Source organism: Bubalus kerabau, chromosome 11 (assembly GCF_029407905.1).
Source record: "Bubalus kerabau isolate K-KA32 ecotype Philippines breed swamp buffalo chromosome 11, PCC_UOA_SB_1v2, whole genome shotgun sequence".
Taxonomy (NCBI): domain Eukaryota; kingdom Metazoa; phylum Chordata; class Mammalia; order Artiodactyla; family Bovidae; genus Bubalus; species Bubalus kerabau.
This window is the reverse complement of record NC_073634.1, coordinates 64,727,698-64,753,463: the sequence shown is the minus strand read 5'-3', so window position 1 is coordinate 64,753,463 and position 25,766 is coordinate 64,727,698. Positions and strand designations below refer to the sequence as shown.

The window sequence follows — 25,766 nt, the reverse complement described above, 5'->3', positions numbered from 1 at the left end:
TGACATAATGGAATGTCACAAAGTCAAAGTGGTAACTTATCCCAGAAGAATCTTAGTTGTATTTTTAATAGAAAATATTCTTTTATAAAAAGTGCCTGTCGAAGCAATACAATTAGCTCTATCAATGATGTAACTGTGTGACTTTCCATCATTTTGAAGAAGAATAGCAAGTTCTATCCATGGGTCAGGAAAATCCCCAGGAGGGGGTCATGGCAATCCACTCCTGTATTCTTAGAATCCCATGGACAGAGGAGACTGGCAGGCTACAGTCTAAAGGATCGCAGAGAGTCAGACACAACTGAAGCAACTTAGCATGCACACACAAAGGATGTTTATATTAAAAGCCATTAGCACAAGAGTAGGTGTGCTATTGGGGGAATGAGGCATTTACTCATTTTCAGTGCTGTTTCCATATACAAATTTATTCTGGAGAAACTTGATGGAGGTAGGAAACCTTTTCTTTAAATCAAAATAACACATACACAGTATAAAAAATTGAGTTCCATAGACTCATAACTAACAATGACATTCATCGTCCCAGCACTCTCCAGAGGCAACCACTTTTAATTCTTTAGTTATTTCTTCTGGTATTAATATTTGTGGGCTTCCCAGGTGGTGCTAGCAGTAAAGAACCCGCCTGCCAATGCAGGAGAAATCAGAGACTAGGGTTCAATCCCTGGGTTGGGAGGATCTCTTGGAGGTAGACATGGCAACCCATTCGAATATTCTTGCCTGGAGAATCTCATGGACAGAGGAGCCTGGTGGGCTACAGTCCATGGGGTCACAAAGAGTCAGATTTAACTGAGCGACTAACACACACTTTTACAACACTTATCCCCTCCCATGCACACTTTCTCTCTCCTTTCTAACATAGTATACCATAATTTTTTGTTAATATTGTGTGTTTATATATTCTAACTATGTAAATAATCAAAGTTAGCCATGTAGCTTACTATGATTATATTTTTATTCTTTTATAACTTTGTTGTCTGTGTAGTCAATAGTTGCCTTGCCTTTTATTTGGTTTTTTATTGAACTGTTGTTTCTTTATTACCACCTTTAGCAGAAGTGTAAATCTTCTTCCAGTAAGTTTAAATGACCAGGTAATCTATTACTTTCAATATTAGTTTTTGTTGGCAATATCCTTCCTAGAGTTCTCTGCTCTCCTGCTTCAGTCTGCATGAGATACAGTTATCCTTGTAGGATTTCTCTTTATTTTTATTCTAGAACTTTTTTTCCCCCTTTTTCTTATGTTAGATCCTTTATTTGCTGGATCTCATCATCTCTCTTGGTGTATTCCATCATTTGGTGGGACACATCTTCTAGTAACTGCCTGAAGAACAATGCATGATAGTTAAATTTTATGATGTTGCCTCTTTTATGTCTTTATTCTAACCTCACAGTGAAGTGACAGTTGGATACATATAGAATTATAGTTAGAAAATTAGTTTCCTTCAAAAATTGAAAATGTTACTCCCTTGTCTTCTAACTTCTAATGTTGCTATTGAAAATTTGGATTCCTTTCATCCTGTTTAAGTGACCAGTTTTTGCTTTTTTTCCCTTCTCTGGAAACTTGTAGGATTTTTATTTATCCTCTGTGTTTTGTGATTTTTGTAATGATGTGCCTCGAGTTTGTGTCTTTTATAAATTCATTGTACTTGGTGATTTTTTTTCAACCTGGCAAATTCATATACTTCAGTTATGGGAAATTTTTTTTGAATTATTTCATCCTTTGCTATAAATTACTTGACCATGGCTGCACATTTCCCCCATTTTTCTTCCTGTAATTGATTTCTAGTATCACACAGTTGTAGTCAGAAAAAATGCTTGATATAATTTCTATCCTCTTGAATTTGCTGAGACTTGTCTTGTGGCCTAGCATATGATCTATTGTGGAGAACATTCCATATGTACTTGAAAAGCACATGTATTCTACTATTTGAGTATGGAACGTCCTGTAGCTATCCATTAAGTCCAGCTGGTCTGTTGTGCCATTTAAAGGCACTGTTTCCTTATTGGTTTTCTGTCTTGAATGACTGTTCATTATATATTTAGGTGCTTCTGTATTAGGTGCCTATTTTGTCTGATATAAGTATTGTGTCCCTGGTTCCTGATCATTTACATTTATATGAAATATCTTTTTAAAACCTTTCACTTTCAGTCTGTGTGTGTCTTCAGCTCTGATGTGAGTTTCTTGTAAGCAGCATACAAATGGGCCTTGTTTTTTGTTTTGTTTTGGTTGTACCATGCTATATGTGGATCTTAGTTCCCTGACTAGGGATTGAACCTGTGCCCTCTGCATTGAGAGCCTGGAATCTTAACCATGGGATAACCAAGGTAGTCCCTGGCCTTGTTTTTTAATCCAGTCAGCTACACTATCTTTCGATTGGAACATTTAAGTCCATTGACATTTAAAGTGATTATAAATAGCTGTATACTTATTACCATTTTATTACTTTTTTGATTTTTGTAATTCTTCTCTATTCTTTTCTTCTTTTTGTTTCTTCCCTTGTGATTGATGATTTTCAGAAGTCTCTTAAACTGTTCTGTTTTTTATTTTTCTTTTTGCTGTTCCAGTTGGGTGATTTTCATTATTCTGCCTTCCAGATCACTTATCCATTCTTCTGTATCATGTGGGTGTGTTGTTTAGTCTGTCTAGTGTGGTTTTCATTTTAGCTACTGTGTTTTCAGTTCTATTTTAAAAAATAGTTTCTATTTCCTCATTAAAATTCTCACTGTGTTCATCTGTTCTTTTCCCTAATTCAGGTAGCATTCTTAAAACTAATGATTTGGATTCTTTATCTGTTAGATGGTTTATTTCTTTTTTATTATTTTTTTCATGTGCTTTCTCTTGTTCTTTGAGTTAAACTAGTTCCTCTGTCTTCTCATTTTGCTTAATTTTCTTTGTCTCTCTGAATTTAGGTGAAGCAGTTACTTAATTGAGGTCTTAAAGGCATGTCATTATGTGGGAGCATCCCTAAATAATCTGTGTATGCCCAGTGGCTATGATGAGAGAGCTAGGTTTGATGTGTGCACAAGTTTTATCTTTCCCCAGGGTGTACTGGCTGATAGCACCTTGAAGGAGATGGTACTAGGGATGAAAGTGTTAGAGCCTGAGCTAGGTGTGACCTGAAGCTTCTTCTTTGTTTCCTGGCCAACACCACCCTATTGGGGACAGGGTCAGGTCCCAAGTTGCTCGAGTAGGAGCCCTGAGAGTGGGGAGTGTGTGCTCTCCCTGCTTCCAGCACCAGCACCCTCTCCCTAGTGTGGAGCTGCATCTCAGAGCAAGCAAAATAGTTATGAGTGCTCAGTGTAGGTCTGGTCATGTGTTATGACAGCGTTGGCTGCAGCCGGAGTCTGGGACTACTTCTGATGTCTCTGAAAGCCAGTTAGCCGCTGCTCTGCTGCTCTTACCCAGTTCAAATGTTGCAGAGTCTGAGCTGGTACCATCCTGCACAACTGAGCACTCTTCTTTGTTGTGGCAGCCCTCATTCCGCAATGTGGAGCTGTGTAGCCAAGCACACAGGATGGAGTGAGCATTGGACTTAGGCAGGGGTGCACAGTGGAGTGGTTATGGAAAGCTGGCCAGAATCTCATGTGGTTTTAATCTGTTTTTTTTCCCCCACATTGTTTTGGGAGTAAGCAAGTGTGTTCACACTCTTTACTAGCAGATCCTAGTTAGTCCCACCAGCCCTCCAACTTCCAGCCAAAAGAATTCATCTTCCTGGTTGTCACATCCATAGCTGGAGTGCTCAATGTGACTCAAACCGTTTACTCCTCAGGAGGATCTCTGCCATTGTATTCCACCCTCTTCTGTGTTTCCTCCCAGGGTCACAGGTCCCAACGTGATCTTTCTTTTTCCCCTCCTTCCTGATTCTGTGCGACTCTTTCTTATAGCCTTGGTTGTACAGAAGTCTTTCTTCCTATCTCTGGTTTCCAGTGAGTATTACTTCACACACAGATGTATTTTTTTTTAATGTGTTTGTGGTGGGAGGTGAGTTCCGTGTCCTCCTGCTCTGCCATTTTGATCTCTCCTCCCAGCAAGAATGTTATAATAGAGAACTACCAAAGCTGCACTATATTAAATATACACAATGATTACAAGATACATACCATTTCAGTAACCATCAAATGTGAATTATGGTGATGCTGGAATTAAGAAAATACAATATATTCATGTGACTGGGTTCAGTTCAGTTCAGTCACTCAGTCGTGTGCGACTCTTTGTGACCCCATGGACTGCAGCATGCCAGGCCTCCCTGTCCATCACCAGCTCCCGGAGTTTACCCAAACTCGTGTCCATTGAGTCGGTGATGCCATCCAACCATCTCATCCTCTGTTGTCCCCTTCTCTTCCTGCCTTCAGTCTTTCCCGGCATCAGTTTTTTCCAATGAGTCAGCTCTTCGCCTCAGGTGGCCAAAGTATTGGAGTTTCAGCTTGAACATCAGTCCTTCCAGTAAATATTCAGGACTGATTTCCTTTAGGATAGACTGGTTGGATCTCCTTGCAGTCCAAGGGACTCTCAAGAGTCTTCTCCAACACCACAATTCAAAAGCACCAATTCTTCGGTGCTCAGTTTTCTTTATAGTCCAACTCTCACATCCATACATGACTACTGGAAAAACTATAGCTCTGACTAGATGGACCTTTGTTGGCAAAGTAATGTCTCTGCTTTTTAATATGCTGTCTAGGTTGGTCATAGATTTTCTTCCAAGGAGCAAGCGTCTTTTAATTTCATGGCTGCAGTCACCATCTGCAGTGATTTTGTAGCCCAAGAAAATAAAGTCTGTCACTGTTTCCATTGGGTTATATGCTAGTTATTCATTTTCTCTGAAGAGGTCTCAGGTTCTTTTTTTGTGATTGAGAATACATTAGATGCTATAATTAACAATTTTCTTTTTTTTCTGTACTCTCTTCCTTTGACATGGTTCCATTTTATTTGCCATACTCTGATGTATCAATAATTGTATTCACTGTTTTTTATCTTCCCATCATCCCATCCCTTACTAAGCTGTTCCCTCCTCAAGTGTGAGGACTTGTTTTTGATTTTATTTTATTCTGAATGCCTAGCACAGTGCCTGGCCCCTTGGTTGCCACTTAGTAGATGTTTCACAAATGTGGGTTGAACCAAACTGAAAATAATTAGAAGCTGAAACAGAATGCTAAATTCTAAAATAATTTTCCTTAGATATTATTGAAAATAGAATTTATGGATACTGACTATTTAGCAAAAGGCAACTGCATTGAATAATTATTGTTTTCCACATATTTTCAAATAATTATCCCATTTACTTCTCAGTAACTTTTTACATAAAATATGCCCTTTAAAAACAGCAAATTATTTATTAATGCAGTATTTGTTTGGGTTTTACGGCAAAACATGATCATAATTTTGAATCTTCTTTGTTTTATTTTTACTCTACTGATTTTTAAAATCAGGTGATAATTTCCTACTGTATTAAAGGATTATTAATTTTAAATCCTAAGGTGAAATTGATCCCTTCTCTAGGGACCTTGGTAGTTATTCATAGGCCTTCATTTCAGTAGGAAAAGACGGTTCTTTCCTGAGTGAACTGTTTTGGTTCTTCATTCAACCAGTTAAACAAAAATACTAAAAGTATACTAAGTAATAATGTTGTGATTAACCGTTCATAAAGGTGAAAATAACCAATCACGGAAGAAAGAGTGTGAAGGAGGATCTGATCACAATATAAAAAGATTCACCACAAAATTCTTGAAAACTGTGAGCATTTAGGGCTTCTTTATATTTTTTTAAAAACTTGTCATAGAGTGAGGACCCAAGAACTTAGTGAGAGCCACTACCAAATGAGGGAAGTCAACATAGAAATAAAACTTCTCTGATACAGTAACTTAAAAAGAAGTTAATTTATTTAACAGTTTTCAAGGCATTAATATGTCATGTTGGAGCTTATTTTTATATTTTCTATGAAGCTTGCTAAGCAAATAGTATGAATACTCGTTAGTGCCTAAGAAATACTGATTATAATCATGTTTTAGATACATCAGTTTATTTACAAACTACTGATACACCAATGAAAAATAATCCTTAGTCATTCGAATAATTTCCCTCAAGGGCTTTCTTAAGCAAAATAAAGTATATTTGGCCAGAAAATAGGTTCCATCTATGTATATCTTTTGCCATGGATACAAGCCTAAAGTGACACCTGTCTCAGATTCTTAAGCAGAAGCTTAACTGAAAGGCTGTAGCACAGTGATAGGCAGAGAAAGTAAAGTTGAATGAGCACCATGCAGATATCATGAATGGGAATTCTCGTCCTGTTCCCTAGCAAGCTGACTGAACTTGTGTAAATAATTTTACCACTCTATGCATCAGTTTCCATAGCTGTAAATTTAGAGTCCATCAGAGTTGATGGGGGACGGGAGTGCATAAATGGAGTCCTTGGAAAAACTGCTATTCCCTGCTCAGAGAAATACTTAAGTAACAAACACACACACTTTAGTACATAATTTCAGGGAGTTATTGTGAGAATTAAATAGTGAATATGAACTACCAATTTAGTAGGTATTTTAAATCACCCTTTACTTCCTTTACTTCCTCACATTGGTTCTCTAGCTTCTAAGTTTTGATAAAAGTCACAGAAAAATGTTTTTCAAGTCTCTTTGGGGAAAAAAGATTTTAAAGTGTACAACTATCAAATTGCACGGATAATATTCCACTTTTCATAAGAAGCCATCTCTTTCATCAGTTAGTAGGATTTGTTTTTTAGAGGAGGAGGTGGCAATCTGTCATCAAAGTGTTGACAAGTGAAATCTGACAAGGTTGAGGTGGTATAGCTGCGGGCAACTTCAGGATTTTTTCACTGTCTTTCCTATTTGAAGAGAAAGGATCTCTTTTTTCATTCTTGCTCACTTTGCAATAATCTTTGATTTATATGCTTTTTAAAATAGTAACTTTAAACTGACAAATTATTTCGACAGTTAGCATTGGTTTAGATAAGAGCGTTTCAGTGTTCTTTTGTCTTTAACTCATCTCTTTAGAAATTCTTGAAATTCAGTTTATTTTCTCTTCAAAGTTGCATTTTTTTCTATCCAAGTGTAGCATAAAACTATATTTATGGAATTACAATCTAGAATTACTTATCATGGTCACATTGCCAGCATTTCTATATTCCCTGTCTCTCTATTGTTGTGGTTGAGATACATCCTAAAAAGAATTAAGTCCATATTTTTAAAGATCAGAAGGGTGGGTGCATGTGTTGGAGATGGTGGTGAGCAAAGATTATTTTATGGTTGCTGTTATTACTTGCTTAAGCAAGCATACTTTTTTCCCCCTAAAATGCCTGATATAAGCCATTGTGATTATTTGCAGGATCATGGAAAAAATGCACTTCAACTAGACACAAGTCTCTTTGGAATAATGGAAAATTGTGTGCAGTAAAATATTTGAAAAGAGCATCAGCAAACAAGATGTTTGTATTAACAGGAACCTAGAAAATGGCTATGCAAAGGTCAATACTGATCTTTAAATATTAGTGAAATTTAATTTGTTGCATGTAAAGAGTAGTAGAAGAGGAGGAAGCAGGCCACAATGAAGAAGCCATTGGTGAACTGTCCAAATGTCAAAACTGCTTACAATAAAGAAAATGTTAAATTGATGTGATCTATTTACCTAAGTGAATTAAACGGTTTGAACAGTGCTCTGGAGAAATATTTTCCAAATTTAAGTATAACAGGAGGTTTATAAAGATTTTTGCCATGATTTATTTTGGGAAAATGAAGAGACTCCTATTATTCTTTCTAGGTATAGAATTTCTTCTAACCTCTTTAAGAGAGTATGGTGCACAACTTCTCTTAAAACAGGAACCTATTGCTTTTGGCTTCATTTAGAAATAGCATCACCTGACCAGTTGTTAGCAGCTATGAAGAACTTCCCTGGCCTTGGCACTCTGCACAGCAATAGCTAAATTGAGTTCAAAGAGTTTTCTGTGATGTCATGCCTGATTTTTAAAAAATGTGAATTCTGTGTTCTCTTATTTTAATGTATAAAGATAAATTTTAAAAAGAAACATGTCTAATGTATGTAACAAAGGATTAATATTAATGCACAAAGAATGAGATGGAGAACTCAGTAGAAAGATGGGCAAAGTTGGGAAATGGTAGTTTATAGAAGAAACAATTGTTAAAAATACATGACATGCTGTTTGAGCTCTTTAATGAATGGAAAAATGAAACTTAAAACTGCAAGTTTTTTCACCTTTTCATTTTTCACTTTCCAGATTGGCAAAAATTAAAAACTTTGTTAATGTCTCATAGCATATTGAGGAAGGACATGGGGGAAAGGACAGTCATGTTACTGGTGGACATGTAAATTGGTACTGTCATTTTGGAGGCCAGTTTGTCAGTACCTATTAAAATGTAAGGTGTGCATATTTACTTTAATAGTATTTTTATTTGTAAGATGAAAATAGCCCTGAAATGAGCAGTCATGTTCATTAAGTAAATTATGATCAGTATACAGTGGAATATCTGGCACCTTTTTAAAAAACGATATAAATCTTTATATGCTAACAGAGGATATCCATGCTGTCGTGTTCAGTGAAAAAAAAGCAAATTGTATGTTGAGTAAAATACTGATTTACTAAAATACAAAACAAGTCAGTATGTATATGGACATGCTGTTAAGTACTTCAGAGTCTGGAAGGCCACCTACCATGTTATGTAACGGCTCCCTTCAGAGTGGGGAGGGCCTCTGGGAAGGGAATTCATTTTAACGTCAAATACTTTTGTATTTCCATTTTTTAAAACAATAAGCATGCATTATTATTATAATTTTAAAACCCAAGAAGACACAAAATACCGCACAGAGTGTCTAATGGATTTAAAAGTTTCAGTCTTCATTTTTCGTACAAAGATAGGTTTTTGTATGCTTTTAGGTTCTATAACTTATAAAAATAAGGACATGATAGACAGTGTTTTCAACATATGCTTTATGCTTTTGCATGTTGCTTCTGCCATTTAATTGCTTAGTGTTATTTATTAAATTAAAATTTTGTAACTTGAAGTATTTATTACCTTTTAGCATTTATTGACTATTCTCAGTAGATGCTAGTTTTCAGATAAATATGTCCTGATTGTTTAGGTTGAAAAGGTGTTCTAGATGTCTGGAGTGATCTACATCTTTATATACTATGAGATAACATGATATAATGTAAAAAAAATGAGATACATTTAAAATAATAATTTAGTAACATTTGGAGATAAATGTTACTAAGGGAGCTAGGGCATTTATTTGATAACTACTGTTTGAGTAAAATTTTAGGATGAAATTTTCAGTGTTACAAGCAATTAGTTATGCAATACCCACTAATAATGTTCAGTGCTTTTCATCTTCAAAGCATTGTACAGAATTAATTAATCTTTACAGTGTTCTTAGAAATGTAGGTCAGTATCATTATCTCTGTTTTTGTAGGTGAAGAAATTGAGGCAGAGAGGTTGAATGATTTGGGATAAGTTTGTTATAGCCGGATTAGAATTGAGGCATTTTGGGCTCAGAGCCCAGCATTTAGAGCAGTAGAACCACACCTTCTTTAGAAGACTTAATCTTTGTGTCCTTGATAAAACTACTTCTCATGAAACCATAATGAGGTCATCTCTGTATTAAAATTCAGAAGCAACAGGTTTGATCACTATACAACCACTTAAACACATACACACCGTTTTCTCCTCCATGCCCTTCTGGCTCTATATCGCCTTAATCTGTGTTTCCCATTGTCTCTGTGTTGGAAAATTACCAAAATACCTGTCCTCGGCTTTGTTTTTCTTCTGGGCTCTCATTCAATGGCTTAGGCCTATGGCCAGGTCAGTAGCTAGGAAAATGGAGGTTGTTGGTTGAACTAGTTGATTCAGTCGTTGTGAACAGAATGCGCTGGTACTCTTTTACCAGCACATGATGATGGAGGCGTGTCTGCTCAGTAGAGTCATGTTCAAGGCAAGGGTCATGTCTGTGCAGTAAGCAGATCCCCGTATCATGGTGGTCACTCTGGATTCCTCCTTTTTCCTCACTTCCATGATTCATCAGTTCCCATACACCTTTGATACCTTCTTCAAACGATCACTTGAATCTGATGCTTTATTTACATTCCAACTGCCAGCATCCCAACAAGCCCTTATTGCTAAATATTGGTGTTGTCTGTTTATTTTTATATAGATCAGTTGTATAAAAAATCCCTCCAATATTCCCATTCACAAAGTTAATCTTACAACAGTTCTGATCTGTTGATTCTCCTTTCTAAATTACCTTACCAGATGAGAAACTATTCATTATTCTGCAGTAGAAACTTACCAAAATATAAAGTCCTAATTCCTAAGTTTGGCATTTAAAAACTTACTTAGTATGGAACTGATTTATCTCTTCTATTTGTGCATCAAACTAGTTGCTGACTACTCCTTAAATATGCCTTGCATCTTTTGTCTAATTTATGTTTTTGTATATTGTTTCATTTTTTCTCTCTCTCTTTATCAAAGTCCAACGATCTTCAAATGTCTTCCTACTTTATAAGAAAGTTTCTTTATTATCCAACTAGAACGTCTACTGAATGCCCATAGCTCTTTGTTTATGTTGTTAAATTTGCATTAATTACAAACTTCATATTACTGTTTCTGTGATTATTTTATTTGCTATGCTAGATTTTAGCTATTTGATAGTAGAGACCCTGCTTTATAAATCCTTGTATCTGTGACTCATAGTAAAATGTCAGACACCTAAGGTGCTCAAAGCTTTTGTGATATTTAATTAATAACTAGATATCATAGGACTCTCTGAGGTACAGATGACCCAGTGTTCCCAATACGCCAGTCTTTTGTTAGAATAAATTCAATCTAAGTTTGAAGTCTCTTTGAGACTCCTCTGCTCTTTAACATAAACTTTATTATTGTATAATTGTTTGGTTCAGTGTTGAATATTTCAAAAAATCTTTATTTCTGATAATGTGACATTGTTAGATATGTTTATGTGTATGGTTAATAGATAATATAATTCTGTGTAGATGGCAATAGGCAAGAGATTATGGGGGAGTACACTATATTTTAGATAATTTTGAAATTACTTAATGATGACTAGAATACCTAAGTCAACTAGTGGTTTATTTTAAACTTGTGCTATTTAATTGTCTTAATTTTGTACGTTTTGGTGACTAGATAATCCTCAGAAAGTCTATTGATAGTAAATAACATGTTCTAACTTTATGCCCAAGAAAGATTTCCTTAGGCTCTTTAAAGTATTTTGCTAACATACATTTCATTTTAAATGTCTTGTTAGCCCATGGTATCATCTGTCTTTGTTAAATTGCAGCAGTGTCTTCTCTTAGTTTATTTTTCTTTTCCATCGTGTTTTACATTAGGGTTTTATTTACCCTCAGGCTTCCTTTCCTTTCCAAAGTAGTCAAATAGCTGACCTAAGAAACCAGGGAAGATTCACTTAGAGGCATAGAGTCGCAAAGAGTTGGACACTACTCAGGTAACTTAGCATGCACTCCCAATCATAAGACAAATAAGTATTTATTATACTGTGATCTGTTTTGGAAAGAAGGCTTTAAACCTTTTGAAGATGTAACTAGAAAGTGAGAAAGGTTCTCTAAGATCCTCTCATTTTTTTATCCTCAACATTTGGCTATCATAGATTCTCCCCCTTACAAGAGAACAGTTGAGATTTAGATCAAGTTCAGTTGAAATCATGCTTCTTATTCTGTCATGAAGACTGGACGTTTGAATTCAGAATGGCCTTCTGAGACATCTGAGACTGTCATCAACTGCCTTATAAAATTAAACAGAAAATAAAATGATATTTAAAAATAAATGAAAATTAAATTATTAGACATTTTTTCTTGTTTAGCTTTTTCCTTCTGCTATTCTTTTCACTTGGATAATTCTTTTTCCCAGTCAACATTAAGAAAATTTGCTGTATTTTTAGACATTCATTGTTTTATTCATTTTTCCCTGTATACCTACTTTAGGTTTCTAAGTCCTGCATATTGGGTTTTATCCCTAGAGAAATGCACAGGGGCACTGAGTAGGGCAATATTTCTCCACTTTGTTAGGCACTTTCTGTTTCACTGCTTTTTAAAGCCTTGGCCACATCCCCTCTCAGAATGCAGAAACCAGAGTTCTTGGGAAATTCTTTTCTTTCCTCCTTCAAAAACAACTGTTTATGCACTAATACACCATTTGAATGATACGAGCTCAGTCTTGACTGCTTCCTTCAGGCAGATTTTTCAAACATGGAAATTACAGCATTCTTTTTAACTGGTGGCATTCTTGAGTAAGATGCTAGACCTTTAAAGGTCTGAGTCTTTGAAAAAACCTGCACAGTTTAAAGATGGCAAGACATGTTGAGGACTAGACAGGATGTTGATTTGGTCCCCTCCCACCATGTCTATCTAGTAATTATGGATTTTTACAAATATTAAAAAATTTACTGTATTAATTCTTTTTAATTTTATATGGGCTTATTAGCAGATATTTGAAGTTCAGAGGAAAATAAGGATGAATAAGCTGCATTTGACTATCTTTTGCCTCCCCTCTAATGTATGACCCTGCAAAGCCTCCACCCTAATTACACATATTTTGGGGAACCCGCAAGAGTTGTCACATGTATTTATAAATAAGTCCAGTCATTTACTAGTGGACACTAGCCACCTTAGCCATTTTCTTCTCACCTCACCTGCCACACCTGCTCCATCAACACATTATTGCTGCCACCATGTCTACTTTTGCTGGGTGTGGATCCTGCTTTGTCTGGATATCACCACTCTGAGTACAGTAATGCCAAAGGGCTGCCAGACCTGCTTATGTTCTACTGGGCACCAACCCCTGTGGCCACTTCACGACCCTTAAATCAAATATTCCAGGGGCCATAAAGTGGTTCTAAGTAGAATGTCTCTTCCCCGCTTTATCCTATTCTTTTTTTGTGGGAAACTGGAGCAATATTGTTTATACATCGGAGCATTTTTAGAAACAACTTGTACATTTTTCTCAGTCCTCCCACCTCCAATGAAACTACAAATGAATCCTGTTTTCAAGTCCAGATCATAGACTTTACACTGTGCTAGTCTCAGAATTTCCCCTTATGTCCAAATGCAGAGAGTCAAAGCTTTGTACTTGACATTTTATGCTGTCTATAGACATCGTTTTGCTTATTCTCCTCCATAATTTCTGAGTAGTTTAGGATTTTCAAATTTAGTAAAGATACACAGTGGACCACCCACTCTGGTACTCTTGCCTGGAAAAGTCCCATGGACAGAGGAGCCTGGTGGGCTGCAGTTCATGGGGTCACGAAGAGTCGGACACATCTGCGCGACTTCACTTTCACTTTTCACTTTCATGCATTGGAGAAGGAAATGGCAACCCATTCCAGTGTTCTTGCCTGGAGAATCCCAGGGACGGCGGAGCCTGGTGGGCTGCTATCTGTGGGATCGCACAGAGACGGACATGACTGAAACGACTTAGCAGCAGCAGCAGCAGCAGCAGCACACAGTTGGAACTATGGGTTTTCAAGTTAAAAGCTTCTCTACCTCTTATAAATAATAGCCAGTATGGATTAAAAAGAAGCTGTGATTGACTCTTCATTTCTGTCATCTGCGGAATGTTTCTTATTTATTTCTGGCTCGTCTGGGTCTTTGTCGCTGCTCAGACTTCTCCAGTTGCAGCTACCTAGTCTTTGTTGGGGTGCGTAGTCTCCTCTCTACGGTGGCTTCTTTTTTGGCCGATCACAACTAGGTGCAGGGGTCAGGAGTTGTGATGCGGGTGGGTCCAGCCACTCCGTGGCAAGTGGGATCCTCTCAGACCCGGGGATTGAACCATGTCCTCTCCTTTGGCATGCAGACTCTTAACCACTGGACCACAAGGGAAGTCTCGGGAATGTTTTGACAAAATCTTTATTACTGATTGACTTAAACTGAAAAGTAGACTTACAAGTGTAGTCTTCTTTTGATATGTAAGTAAAAGTGTGGCCTTCTGTTTTTGGCTAAAATTTTATCTCTAATTTGCTTGATGAAACCTTATTATGTAGCTACTAACAGCTAAACTTCAGCCTTTGTTAGAATTCATAAATTCTCATTATTAGTATCTAAATAAACACTAAATTGAAGAGTGTTTTTATTTTGTAGTATACTCTACAAGTTATGAATTTAGTGCTCAGTGTCAAAAAAAGTATGTGCCTGTTTCATCATATCTTTTCTTCCCTCTTCCTAGTGAAATATTAATCCATTTGCATGGCCTAATTCAATACTTCCTCTGGTGTAGAAGCTTGTCCACATATAGGTACTTTTCCATTATAAAATCCCTCTTGTACTAAGTCATTCATTCATTTCTTCCTATGTAAGGTAGTTCAGTTCAGTCGCTCAGTTCTTTCCGACTCTTTGCAACCCCATGGACTGCAGCATGCCAGGCTTCCCTGTCCTTCACCAACTCCTGGAACTTGCTCAAACTCGAGTTGGTGATGCCATCCAGCCATCTCATCCTCTGTCGTCCCCTTCTCCTCCTGCTGTCAATCTTTCCCAGCATCAGGGCCAAAGTGTTGGAGCTTCAGCTTTAGCATCAGTCCTTCCAGTGAATACTCAGGACTGATTTCCTTTATGATTGACTGGTTTGATCTCCTTGCAGTCCAAGGGACTCTCAAGAGTCTTCTCCAACATCAGTTTAAAAACATCAGTTCTTCGGTACTCAGCTTTCTTCATAGTCTAACTCTCACGTCTCTACCTGAGTACTGAAAAAACCATAGCTTTGACTATATGGACCTTTAAGATCATGTTTAATACTTCTTTGTTTTTTCCATATAAATTTACATGGTGCTAGACATTTGAGTAACAGCAGCAAATACTACAGCAGCAATATTAAGATAACTAAATAAAGTTACCCTCAAAATAGTCCTGTGATAGGTACTTTATTATACCCATTTTATGTTTGGGGAAACTTAGAGAAGTTAAGTAATTTATGCAAATTAGTGAGTAAACTGAGAAGTTAGAGAATTTCCCTAGTGGCTCAGCGGTAAAAGAATCCACCTGCAATTCAGGAGGCGCAGGAGACTTGAGTTTGATCCCTGGGTCAGGAAGATTCCCTGGAGTAGGAAATGGCAACCCACTCCAGTATTCTTGTCTGGAAAATTCCATGGACAAAGGAGCCTGGCAGGCTACAGTCCATAGGATCGCAAAGAGTCGGACTTGACTGAGCACTGAGCACTGAACACATTTGTACGTGAGTGTGAGAGGTTAGAATAAGAAGCCAGGTAGTTAAGAGTCTAGAGTCCACATATTAAGTTTAATAAATATGAAATTTATTTAATTTATTAATTGATTCTTAGGCAGTGCCATGAGGCATGCAGAATCTTTTAGTTCCTTGACCAGAGATTGAACCCATGTCCCTTATATTGGGAACTCAGATTCTTAACTATTGGACTGCCAGGAAGTCCCATTAATTAATTCTTCAAACCAATATTCCAGGCCTCACCTATCTGAATGACAAAGGTGTGGTTTACATATTCTAATATAGTAAGTGTTTTAGTTTTAAAAAAGTACAACTATAAAGTAATAATTCTGAATAAGTCTCATGAAACTGACTGAAAGCAATTTCAAAGAACACAGCTTTGGAAATATTTTGAATAATGGCAGCCTCACTAGTCACTCCCAGGTGACAACTCAGAAAGATAATAGTTGAATTGAAGAATACAGGTTAGTTTTAATATCCCTTTTTCTCTATTGCCTGCTAGAGAATCTTTCATGGTAATGAGCCCACTAGCTCTCTTACCCCATATCTATATATGTGGCAGCCATCTTCTGGTTAGAATACCATGTCTGGAGGTCAAAGGGTCTTTTGTTTCATCTCTAAACTTTAAAGGCACTTTAGTACAAAGAAGAAAGTGAATTCAGATCAATCCAAAATTTAGTATTTATTATAGCCTGTTTTTTGCTACTCTTTTCAATTTCATTTTTCTATGATTTTCTACCATGCATCTTGATCTAACACCGTTGTTTTACTCAAACTACTGTGTATACACTCCCTCAGTTCAGTTCAGTCGCTCAGTCGTGTCCGACTCTTTGCGACCCCATGAACCACAGCACAACAGGCCTCCCTGTCCATCACCAACTCCTGGAGTTCACTCAAACTCTCATCCATCGAGTCAGTGATGCCATCCAGCCATCTCATCCTCTATCGTCCCCTTCTCCTCCTGCCCCCAATCTCTCCCAGCATCAGAGTCTTTTCCAATGAGTCAACTCTTCGCATGCGGTGGCCAAAGTATTGGAGTTTCAGCTTCAGCATCAGTCCTTCCAGTGAACACCCAGGACTGATCTCCTTTAGGATGGACTGGTTGGATCTCCTTGCAGTCCAAGGGACTCGCAAGAGTCTTCTCCAACACCACAGTTCAAAAAAAAAAAGAAGTTTCTCAAAAATTAAAAATAGAAGTATTATATAATCCAGCAACCCCACTTCTTAGTATTTCTCCAAACAAAATGAAATAAAAATCTCAGAGTAATATTAAAAAAAAAAAAAGCATCAATTCTATATACCCCAGTACAGTAAGTGTCCTGTGGTTGCCGGCACGAGTCTGAAAACCTGTCTGTTTAGATTCAAAGCCCACCTCTGCTACCTGCTGGCTATATGTCTTTTCTATGTCTTAGTTTCCTCATTATAGGAGTAATAGTGATAACTACTTCAAAGAGTTACATATTTGAGTTAATATGTGTAAAATTTTAGAAGAATGCTTGTCACAGGTAGGTCCATAATATTATATGCTGCTATCATCATCATTTTACTGGTGAAATCCTTTGCTTCTCTGAGGTCCTGTGAACATTTTATAATTTCTCAGTAGCTTTCTCAGTGCCCTGCTGTTGCAAGCAGGCTTGAGCCCTTCTGTTATACTGTGAAATTGATTACTCTGCCATTTCAGTAATTAGTAACTGTGTCTCATTAGTTGAACATGCATCTGAATCTTGATGATTGTAAGTACATTGAGGTCAAAAGTAAAGGTGAAGTAAGGACTAACAAAGTCTGTATTATGTCTAAAATTATTTTGGATTATCATTCATAAATAGTATGGGGAAATATTTTTAGGCACTCCTAATGGGAGTTGGTGATGGACAGGGAGGCCTGGTGTGCTGCGATTCATGGGGTCGCAAAGAGTCGGACACTTCTGAGCGACTGAACTGAACTGAAATGAATGTTAAAGAAGCTGAGAGCTTTTTTCTCCATATAATAAATGTCATAAAATATTTTTCAAGCTATTATTTTCATATATTAGATGTCATAAAATATTCAGAAGTTTGTTGGAAATAACAATTCTTTTTATGATCTGTATAAAGAAAATGTCAATAGTTTATGTATTTCTAATATACAGGAAAATTTACATGTAGTATAATACATATATTTCTAAGCAAACATTTGAAAGTTACTTAAATTCCTTTCAAATATTTTATAAAATGTTACTTTTCATTATTTTTTTTCAGATTGGCCTTCCTCCAATTAGTCCAAATTAATGAAGTTCTAATTAATTTTTTTAAAAGTATAAATGATATCCATCACTATGCCCTGCTGTTAGAACTGGGAGGAAATATAAGATGTACAATTTTGCTATCTTTTTAAAAAAATGAATGTAGTATAGAATATCTGGATCTATCATGACATGCAGATGAACAAATTAATTTGAATGCTAATGTGGTTTCACACAGTTTACTTCTAAGTAAATATGTTTCCTATAATAGTAACTATATACCATTCATCTTGGGAATTCCATTTTAATTAGTCTGTTTGCATGTGAAAGATTGCAAATATTTGCTTTTTATATTAAAAATGCACCACAAAATGTTTTTGTACTTAATAACTACCTAGCAGATATTTCTTTTCCTTAAAAATCTTTAAATACTAAATAATTCTAAATATACTCAGTTTTAAAAATCCTATATTATTGGAAACCCAAATATATATATATTCTTCTTACTATGTTTCTCAATGCGATGACTAAATCTAGGAAAAGTAATTTTTTTTTTTCATTTATCTCTGGGTGGTTAACTAAGGATATATTAAATTGTGTTTATTCCAATGAACTGTATCTCAAATATCAGTGGTGAAAAATTATTCTTTTTATTATTTCTAAGCGATCTTTATTTTATTGGCAATAGAAGATAATTAATTGACACCTCTTCTTAATTGTTTTTTAAACAGGATAGTGATTCCTTCTGCCATCAGATGTCATTCTGCTTGACTGAACTGCACCTGTGGTCTTTGAAGAATACCTTACACATTGGCGGTAAATAAGTTGGATTATTTCAATATTTTTCAAATATAAGTTACAACAATATAAATACCTAATAGCAAAGGTTAGAGCCTAGATTCTCCAGTGAAACTGCATGATTTTCTTTATGCTTAATGAAGAATCGGCTGGTGGAGAGGAAGTTCTTTTCGTTGACTCTGATTAACTTATTTTTTCAACTTGAGTTACATTTTCTGTTTAAAACATTAATTTTATCCATCTAATATCTATTTCCTCTTAAGATATATCTAAGATTTTCCAGCTTTTCCCCCTGAAATTGTTGATAATAATATGTTTATATTCATAACTATTTACAGGCTTGCAAATGGTAAATGCATTTCTATATGATATAAAAGGAGTATTTCAAACATATAGCTCATATGCACAATTGTATCCTTGTTTTTTGCAGTTCACATTTTTTTGGGAAGGGAGTAATATAAATCTGTTTTAACAATGTTTATTAGTATTTGAAGATGAAGTATATATCATTAGGAAACATGTTTTAAAAAATCTTTTCCTTTTGAAAATCTAAAGCAACTCTTGTATTAGGAGGACATATGTATTTAAATGTCTTCAGCATCATTTCTAAGAAAATAGTTTACCTTGCAAAGCATTGTTTATTTATAACAAATATACAACTACAGATGATGTCATTATAGTTTCATTACATTTAATGTGCTTAAAATATGTAAGGGAAGAATTTACAGTTAAAGTAGACTTAACACACACTTGCTTCCTCCCAAGATTCTTCTAAAATGAGAGTAAATGAATTACTTTAATATAGGTGTAAACTCACAAGGACTAAGCGACTAGGAAAGGAAACAATTGCTGTTGAGTTGTTTTTGGAGGGCATAGAGAAGTTACCAAAGCTCAAAAATCTGAATATTAGATGTCTACAGAAAATTCCACTGACAGCAAACTTGGGTTTCAAAAGTCTTGAGAGGTACAGAAATTTGAGGAGTCAGATAATGCAAAAGGATGAGACTGTGGCATGAGGTGATCAGAAAGAGACTTGAAAATCTATGTAAGAGGTAGTGAGACACTGGAAATACTTGATTTTGAGAAGTTCAAAACTAGCTGCAGTGGAAAAAGATAGGGGAGAGGTGCTGAACTGAAAACAGGGAAAACTGAAGTGAAAGCCTACACAGGAATATTCTTAATTCCTTTATAATCAAATTAATCTTAATCTCAGAATGTCATAGAAGGAAGAAGCTGAGGGAGTCCTCTCTGGAGAGACTGCTTGGCCCCAGAGGGAAGGCCTATTTACATTGATATTTAATGTGGTCTTCCAGTGAAACACCCAGGTCCCTGAGTGGTCAGTGAAACCCACTGTTGGCAAGCCCTATTCGTGTATATTGAGCTTTTAATCAGCTTTCTAGTAACTCACTTTGAAATATGAACAGCAAGAAATGAAATATAGATGTTTCAGGGAACAGTTGAAAATTATATTAATCTTTTGGAAAGTAAAAATATGTAGCAGAAAATTTTTTTAAATTCAAATGGGTAAAAGAAATTGGGGGGAAAAAAAAAACAGGGGAAGAAACTTATTTCACTGCTGATGAAAGTTGAGTTGGTCCAACCATTTTAGGAAATAATTTGGCATTACCTACTTTAGTTGAAGATGTATTTTGCCTTGCTGTTGTTGTTCAGTTGCTCAGTCATGTCTGACACTGCAACCCCACGGACTGCAGCTTGCCAGGCTTCCCTGTCCTTCACCATCTCTCAGAGCTTGCTCAAACTCACGTCCATTGAGGCAGTGATGCCATCCAACCGTCTCGTCCTCTGTTGTCCCCTTCTCCTCTTGCCTTCAATCTTTCTCAGCATCAGGGTCTTTCCTAATGAGTTGGCACTTCACATCAGGTGGCTAAAGTACTGGAGTTTCATACAGTAGGCGAAGTATTTTGCCTACTGACCAGTAATTCAACTCCTAGATATATACCATAGTGAAAGCCTTGATAACTTGAGTGCACCAGGAAACATGTACAAAAAAATTCTTAATAGTATTCATCCTTAACTAGAAACCATCCAAATTTCAATCAGCTGGAGAATGGATAAATATATTTATGCAACAGAGAAAGTGAATGAATTGAAACTGTATGCAACAACATAGATGAATGTCAGGAATATGTTATAGGGAAAAAGTTTAAAAAGTAAGCTGCAGCATACATACAGTATGTTTGCACTTAAAGTTCAAAAACAGTAGCTAAATTAAATAATGTATTGTTTTAGGAGACAAGTATATGTGGAAGAACTATAAAGAATGCTAGATTATAAACACAGTATAGCTCTGACAAGGAAGGGAGTGGAAGTGAAATAGTAAAGGGCACACAGCAAGTTTAAAGGTAGTGTTCTTGGGAGAGGGTTCAAGATGTTAGCATAGGAAGAGCCTGAACTCACCTCTTCCCATAGGCACAACAAATTTAATTAAGTACATATGGAACATGGATGAATAGAGCCTCCACAACAAAAGGTAAAAGGACAGCACTGAGATGGGTAGGAGAGACAAACAGTATTGCCAAGGGGAAAAACCACATCCCAGCCACAGCAATCCACAACTGGGAGAGATAACAAAGGTATGATCTTCTCTCTCAGTTGTGAGGGATTCAGATTCCACGCCAGCCGTCCCAACCCCTAGATCCTACGCAGGAGAGACAAGCCCCTAAAATACCTGACTTTGAAAACCAATGGGAAATATATCCAGGAAAATTATAAAACTGCAGGGAACAGAAAACCCACTCCTGAAGGTTGTGCATGAAAACTCAGTTGATCTGAAAATCAACACAAAACACAAGATTGAGAAACATATGGACTGTAGGTAAAGGGGACCCAGTTACTAATCTTAAAGCATCTGCCAGAGACTCAGGAACCAACTGGGACACTCCCTGGGAACTGAGATACTGGCTGAAGACAAAAAAAAATGTCTGCATGCAGGGCTACAGCATGCAGGATTGGAGTTCCCCAACCAGTGGTTAACTCTTGCCCTCTTGGACTGCAAGGAGATCCAACCAGTCCATTCTGAAGGAGATCAGCCCTGGGATTTCTTTGGAAGGAATGATGCTGAAGCTGAAACTCCAGTGCTTTGGCCACCTCATGCGAAGAGTTGACTCATTGGAAAAGACTCTGATGCTGGGAGGGATTGGGGGCAGGAGGAGAAGGGGATGACAGAGGATGAGATGGCTGGATGGCATCACTGACTCGATGGACGTGAGTCTGAGTGAACTCCGGGAGTTGGTGATGGACAGGGAGGCCTGGTGTGCTGCAATTCATGGGGTCGCAAAGAGTCGGACACGACTGAGCGACTGAACTGAACTGAACTGCAGTGGAGGTGTGGAGTCAGCCACTGGACTGCCAGAGACGTCACAGGACATTTCTTATGAAGGCCATTCCTTCAAGACTGGGAGAGATAACTGATTTACTTAATATATAGACGTAAACACAGAGACTTAGGCAAAATGAGACAGAGGGATAAGTTCCAATCAGAAAAATACAGCAAAAACTTCAGAGCTATGTCAAGGCTGTATGTTGTCACCTTGCTTATTTAACTTCTGTGTAGAACACATCATGCAAATGCCAGGCTGAATGAAGCTCAAGCTGAAATCAAGATTGCCGGGAGAAATATCAATAACCTCAGATATGTAGATGACACCAACCTAATGGCAGAAAGCTTAAAGATCCTCTTGATGATATGAAAGAGGAGAGTGAAAAAGCTGCCTTAAAACTCAGAGGGATGGTACAGGGAGGGAGGAGGGAGGAGGGTTCAGGATGGGGAACACGTGTATACCTGTGGCAGATTCATGCAAAACCAATACAATATTGTAAAGTTAAAAAAAGAATTAAAAACAAACAAAACTCAACATTCAAAAAACTAAGATCGTGGCATCATGTCCTGTCACTTCATGGCAAGTAGATGGGGAAACAGTGGAAACAGTGACAGATTTTGTTTTCTTGGGCTCCAGAATCACTGCAAATGGTGACTACAGCCATGAAATTAAAAGGTGATTGCTCTTTGGAAGAAAAGTTATGACAAACCTAGATAGCATATTAAAAAGCAGAGACATCCCTTTGCTGACAAAGATCCGTATGGTCAAAGCTATGGTTTTTCCAGTAGTCATGTATGGATGTGATAGTTGGATCAGAAAGAAGGCTGAGTGCTGAAGACTTGTTGCTTTTGAACTGTGGTGTTGGAGAAGACTCTTGAGAGTCCCTTAGACAGTGCAGAGATCAAAGCAGTCAATCCTATAAGAAATCAACCCTGAATACTCATTGGAAGGACTGATGCTGAAGCTAGCTCTAATACTTTGGCCACCTGATGTGAAGAACTGACTCATTGAAAAAGACCCCGATGCTGGGAAAAGTTGAAGATAAAAGGAAAAGAGGGTGGCAGAGGACAAGGTGGTTAGATAGCATCATCAACTCAAAGGACATGAGTTGAAGCAAACTCTTAGAGATAGTGAAGGCCGGGGAAGTCTGCCGTGCTGCAGTCTATGAAGTTGCAAAGAGTTGGATATGACTTAGCAGCTGAACAACAATAACAATAAGCATCTATTTCGTGTGCAGTAACATTGTCTTTAAAAACACTGTATATACCTTAATTAAAAAGTATTTTATTGCTAAAAATGCTGAACATCATAGGAACTTTAAGCAAGTCTTAATCTTTTAGCTGGTGAAGGGCCCTGCCTCAATGTTGATAAGTTTTGGTTGCTGAAGGTTGGAGAGCCTATGGTAATTTCTTAAAATAAGATGACAGTGAAGTTCACCACATTGATGGACTTTTCACAAATGATTTCTCTTTAGCATGCAATGTTGTTTGTTAGCATTTTTACCTGAAGTAAAACTTGCAAAACTGCAGTCAGTCCTCTCAAATCCTGCTGCTGTTCTATGAACTAAGTTTACATAATATTCTAAATCCCTTGTTGTAATTTCAGTAATCTTCATAGCATCCATACTAGGCTTACTTCATCTCAAGAAACCACTTTCTTTAATCATACATAAGAAGCATCTCCTTAAGTGTTAAAGTATTCTCATGAGATTGCAATGAAATTCAGTCTCATCTTCAGACTCCACTTCTAATTCTAGTTCTCTTGCTATTTTCACCTTGTTACTACCTCCACTGAAGTCTTGACCTCTTCAATGTTGTCCCTGAGGGTTGGAATCAACTTTTTTCAAACCTGTGTTAATGTTGATATTTTTACCTCTTCCCATGAAATATGAACATTCTTAATGGCACCCAAAATGGAGTTGCAGAGTTGGACACAGCTTTACAACTGAACAACTAGAATGATGAATCCATTCCAGAAAGGTTTCTTTCTTTCTTTCTTTCTTTTTTTTTTTTTTTGCCATGCCACATGGCTTACAGGATCTTAGTTCCTGGACCAGAGATTGAAACCAGACCCCAGCAGTGAATGTGATGAGTCTAACTGTTGGGCCACCAGGGAATTCCCAGAAGGTTTTCAGTTGAATTTGCCCAGATCTAGCAGCTATAGCCTTAGAATTGTTTTTTGTAAACCATAAGACTTGAATGTCAAAATTACTCCTTGATCCATGGACTACAGAATGAATGTTGTTCTAGCAATCATAAAAACAACATTAATTGTACATCTTCTGTCAGTGTTCTTGAGTGACCAGATGAATTGTCAATGCACAGTAATATTTTGAAAGCAGTCTTGGTTTCTGAGCTGTAGGTCGCAATGATAGGCTTAAATTATTCAGTAAGCCATGTTGTCAACAGATGTGCTATCATCCAGGCTTTGTGGTCCCATTTACAGAGCACAGGCAGAGTAGATTTAGCAGAATCTTAAGGGCCCTAGGATTGGTTGTGCATTGGCTTCTGCTTGAAGTCACCAGCTGCATTAGCCCCTAACAAGAGAGTCAGCCTGTCCTTCAAAACTTTGAAAACAGTCATTGACTTTTCCTCTCTAACTATGTAATTTCTAGATGGCATCTGCTTTCAATAGAAGGTCTTTTATCTACATTGAAAATTTGTTGTTTATTGTAGCCACCTTCATTAATTGGGACTTACCAGGTGGCTCAGTGATCAAGAATCCCCCTGCCAATGCAGGAAATGCAGGAGATGCAGCTTCGATGCCTGCATTAGGAAGATCCCTTGGAGGAGGAAATAGCAATTGACCCCAGTATTCTTGCCTGGGAAATTCCATGGACGAAGGAGCCTGGCAGTACAGTCCATGGGGCTGCAAATGAGTTGGACCCAACTGAGCATCTGAGCACAAGCACTTCATTAATTGTTTTAGCTAGATCTTCTAGATCACTTGGTGCAGGTTCTACATCTACACTTGTTACTTCCCCTTGTATTTTTATGTTTGGAATATGGTTTCTTTCCTTAAACATTGTAAAGCAACCTCTGTTAGCTTTAGACATTTCTTCTGCAGCTTCTTCACCTCTCTTAGTCTTCATAAAATTGAAGAGTTAGGACCTTGTTTTGCATTAGGCTTTGGCTTATGGAATGTTGTGGCTGATCTGTCCAGGTCGCCAACTCTTTCTCCATTATCACCAATAAAGTTGTTTCTTATCATTTGTGTGTTCAGTGGAGAAACACTTTTTCCTTTAAGAACCTTTCCTGTACAGTCACAACTGATCTGTTTGACTCAGGAGGCCTAGCTCTCAGCCTCTCTTGACATTGAACATGCATTCTTCAGTGTATATGTTAGTCATGTCCAACTGACCCCATGGACTGTAGCACACCAGACTCCTATGTCCATGGAATTCTCCAGGCCAGAAAACTGGAGTAGTTTGCCATGCTCTTCTCCAGGGGATCCTCCCAACCCAGGGATTGAACCTGGGTCTCCCACATTGCAGTCAGTAAGCTTATGGGTCTCTCAGAGTCCTCAGTAAGCTTAATCATTTCTAATTTTTGATTTAAAGTGATTTAAAGTGCAATTCTTCCTTTCACTTGGACACTTAGAGACCTCAGTAGGGTTATCAATTGGCTTTATTTTAATATTGCTGTGTCTTCAGGAATTGTTATTGTTATTCAGTTGCTAAGCACTGTTCAACTCTTTGCAACCCAGTGGACTTCAGCATGCCAGGCTTCTCTGTCCTTCACTGTCTCCAGGAGTTTGCTCAACTCATGTCCATTGAGTCAGTGATGCCATCCAACGACTCATCTTCTGTCACCCCCTTCTGCTGCACTCAGTCTTTCCCATTTCCCAGGGTATTTTCCATTGAGTTGGCTCTTCACATCAGGTGGCCAAAGTATTGGAGCTTCAGCTTCAGCATCAGTCTTTCCAATGAATATTCAGGACTGATTTCTTTTAGGATTGACTGGTTTGATCTCATTGCTGTCCAAGGGACTCTCAAGAGTCCTCCAGCACCACAATTTGAAAGCATCAATTCTTTGGCATAACTTTTATTTAGTAATAAATACACATTCATAAAACTCCAGGAGAGAAGAGAAGGACAGGGAAGCCTGGTGTGCTGCAGTTCATGGGGTTGGAAAGAGTCGGACACTGAGCCGCTGAACAACAGCAAC

At 37.3% G+C, this 25,766-nt stretch overlaps 1 protein-coding gene across 1 annotated transcript in view; it reads left to right on the top strand.

Moving 5' to 3' along the window:
- Positions 1–25,766, top strand: part of WDPCP (WD repeat containing planar cell polarity effector) — a 282,688-nt gene that overhangs the window by 76,048 nt on the left and 180,874 nt on the right. The window contains exon 3 of the mRNA XM_055541743.1: positions 18,193–18,277. Within this exon, the coding sequence (XP_055397718.1) occupies positions 18,193–18,277 (85 nt within the window). The remainder of the gene's footprint in view (positions 1–18,192; positions 18,278–25,766) is intronic.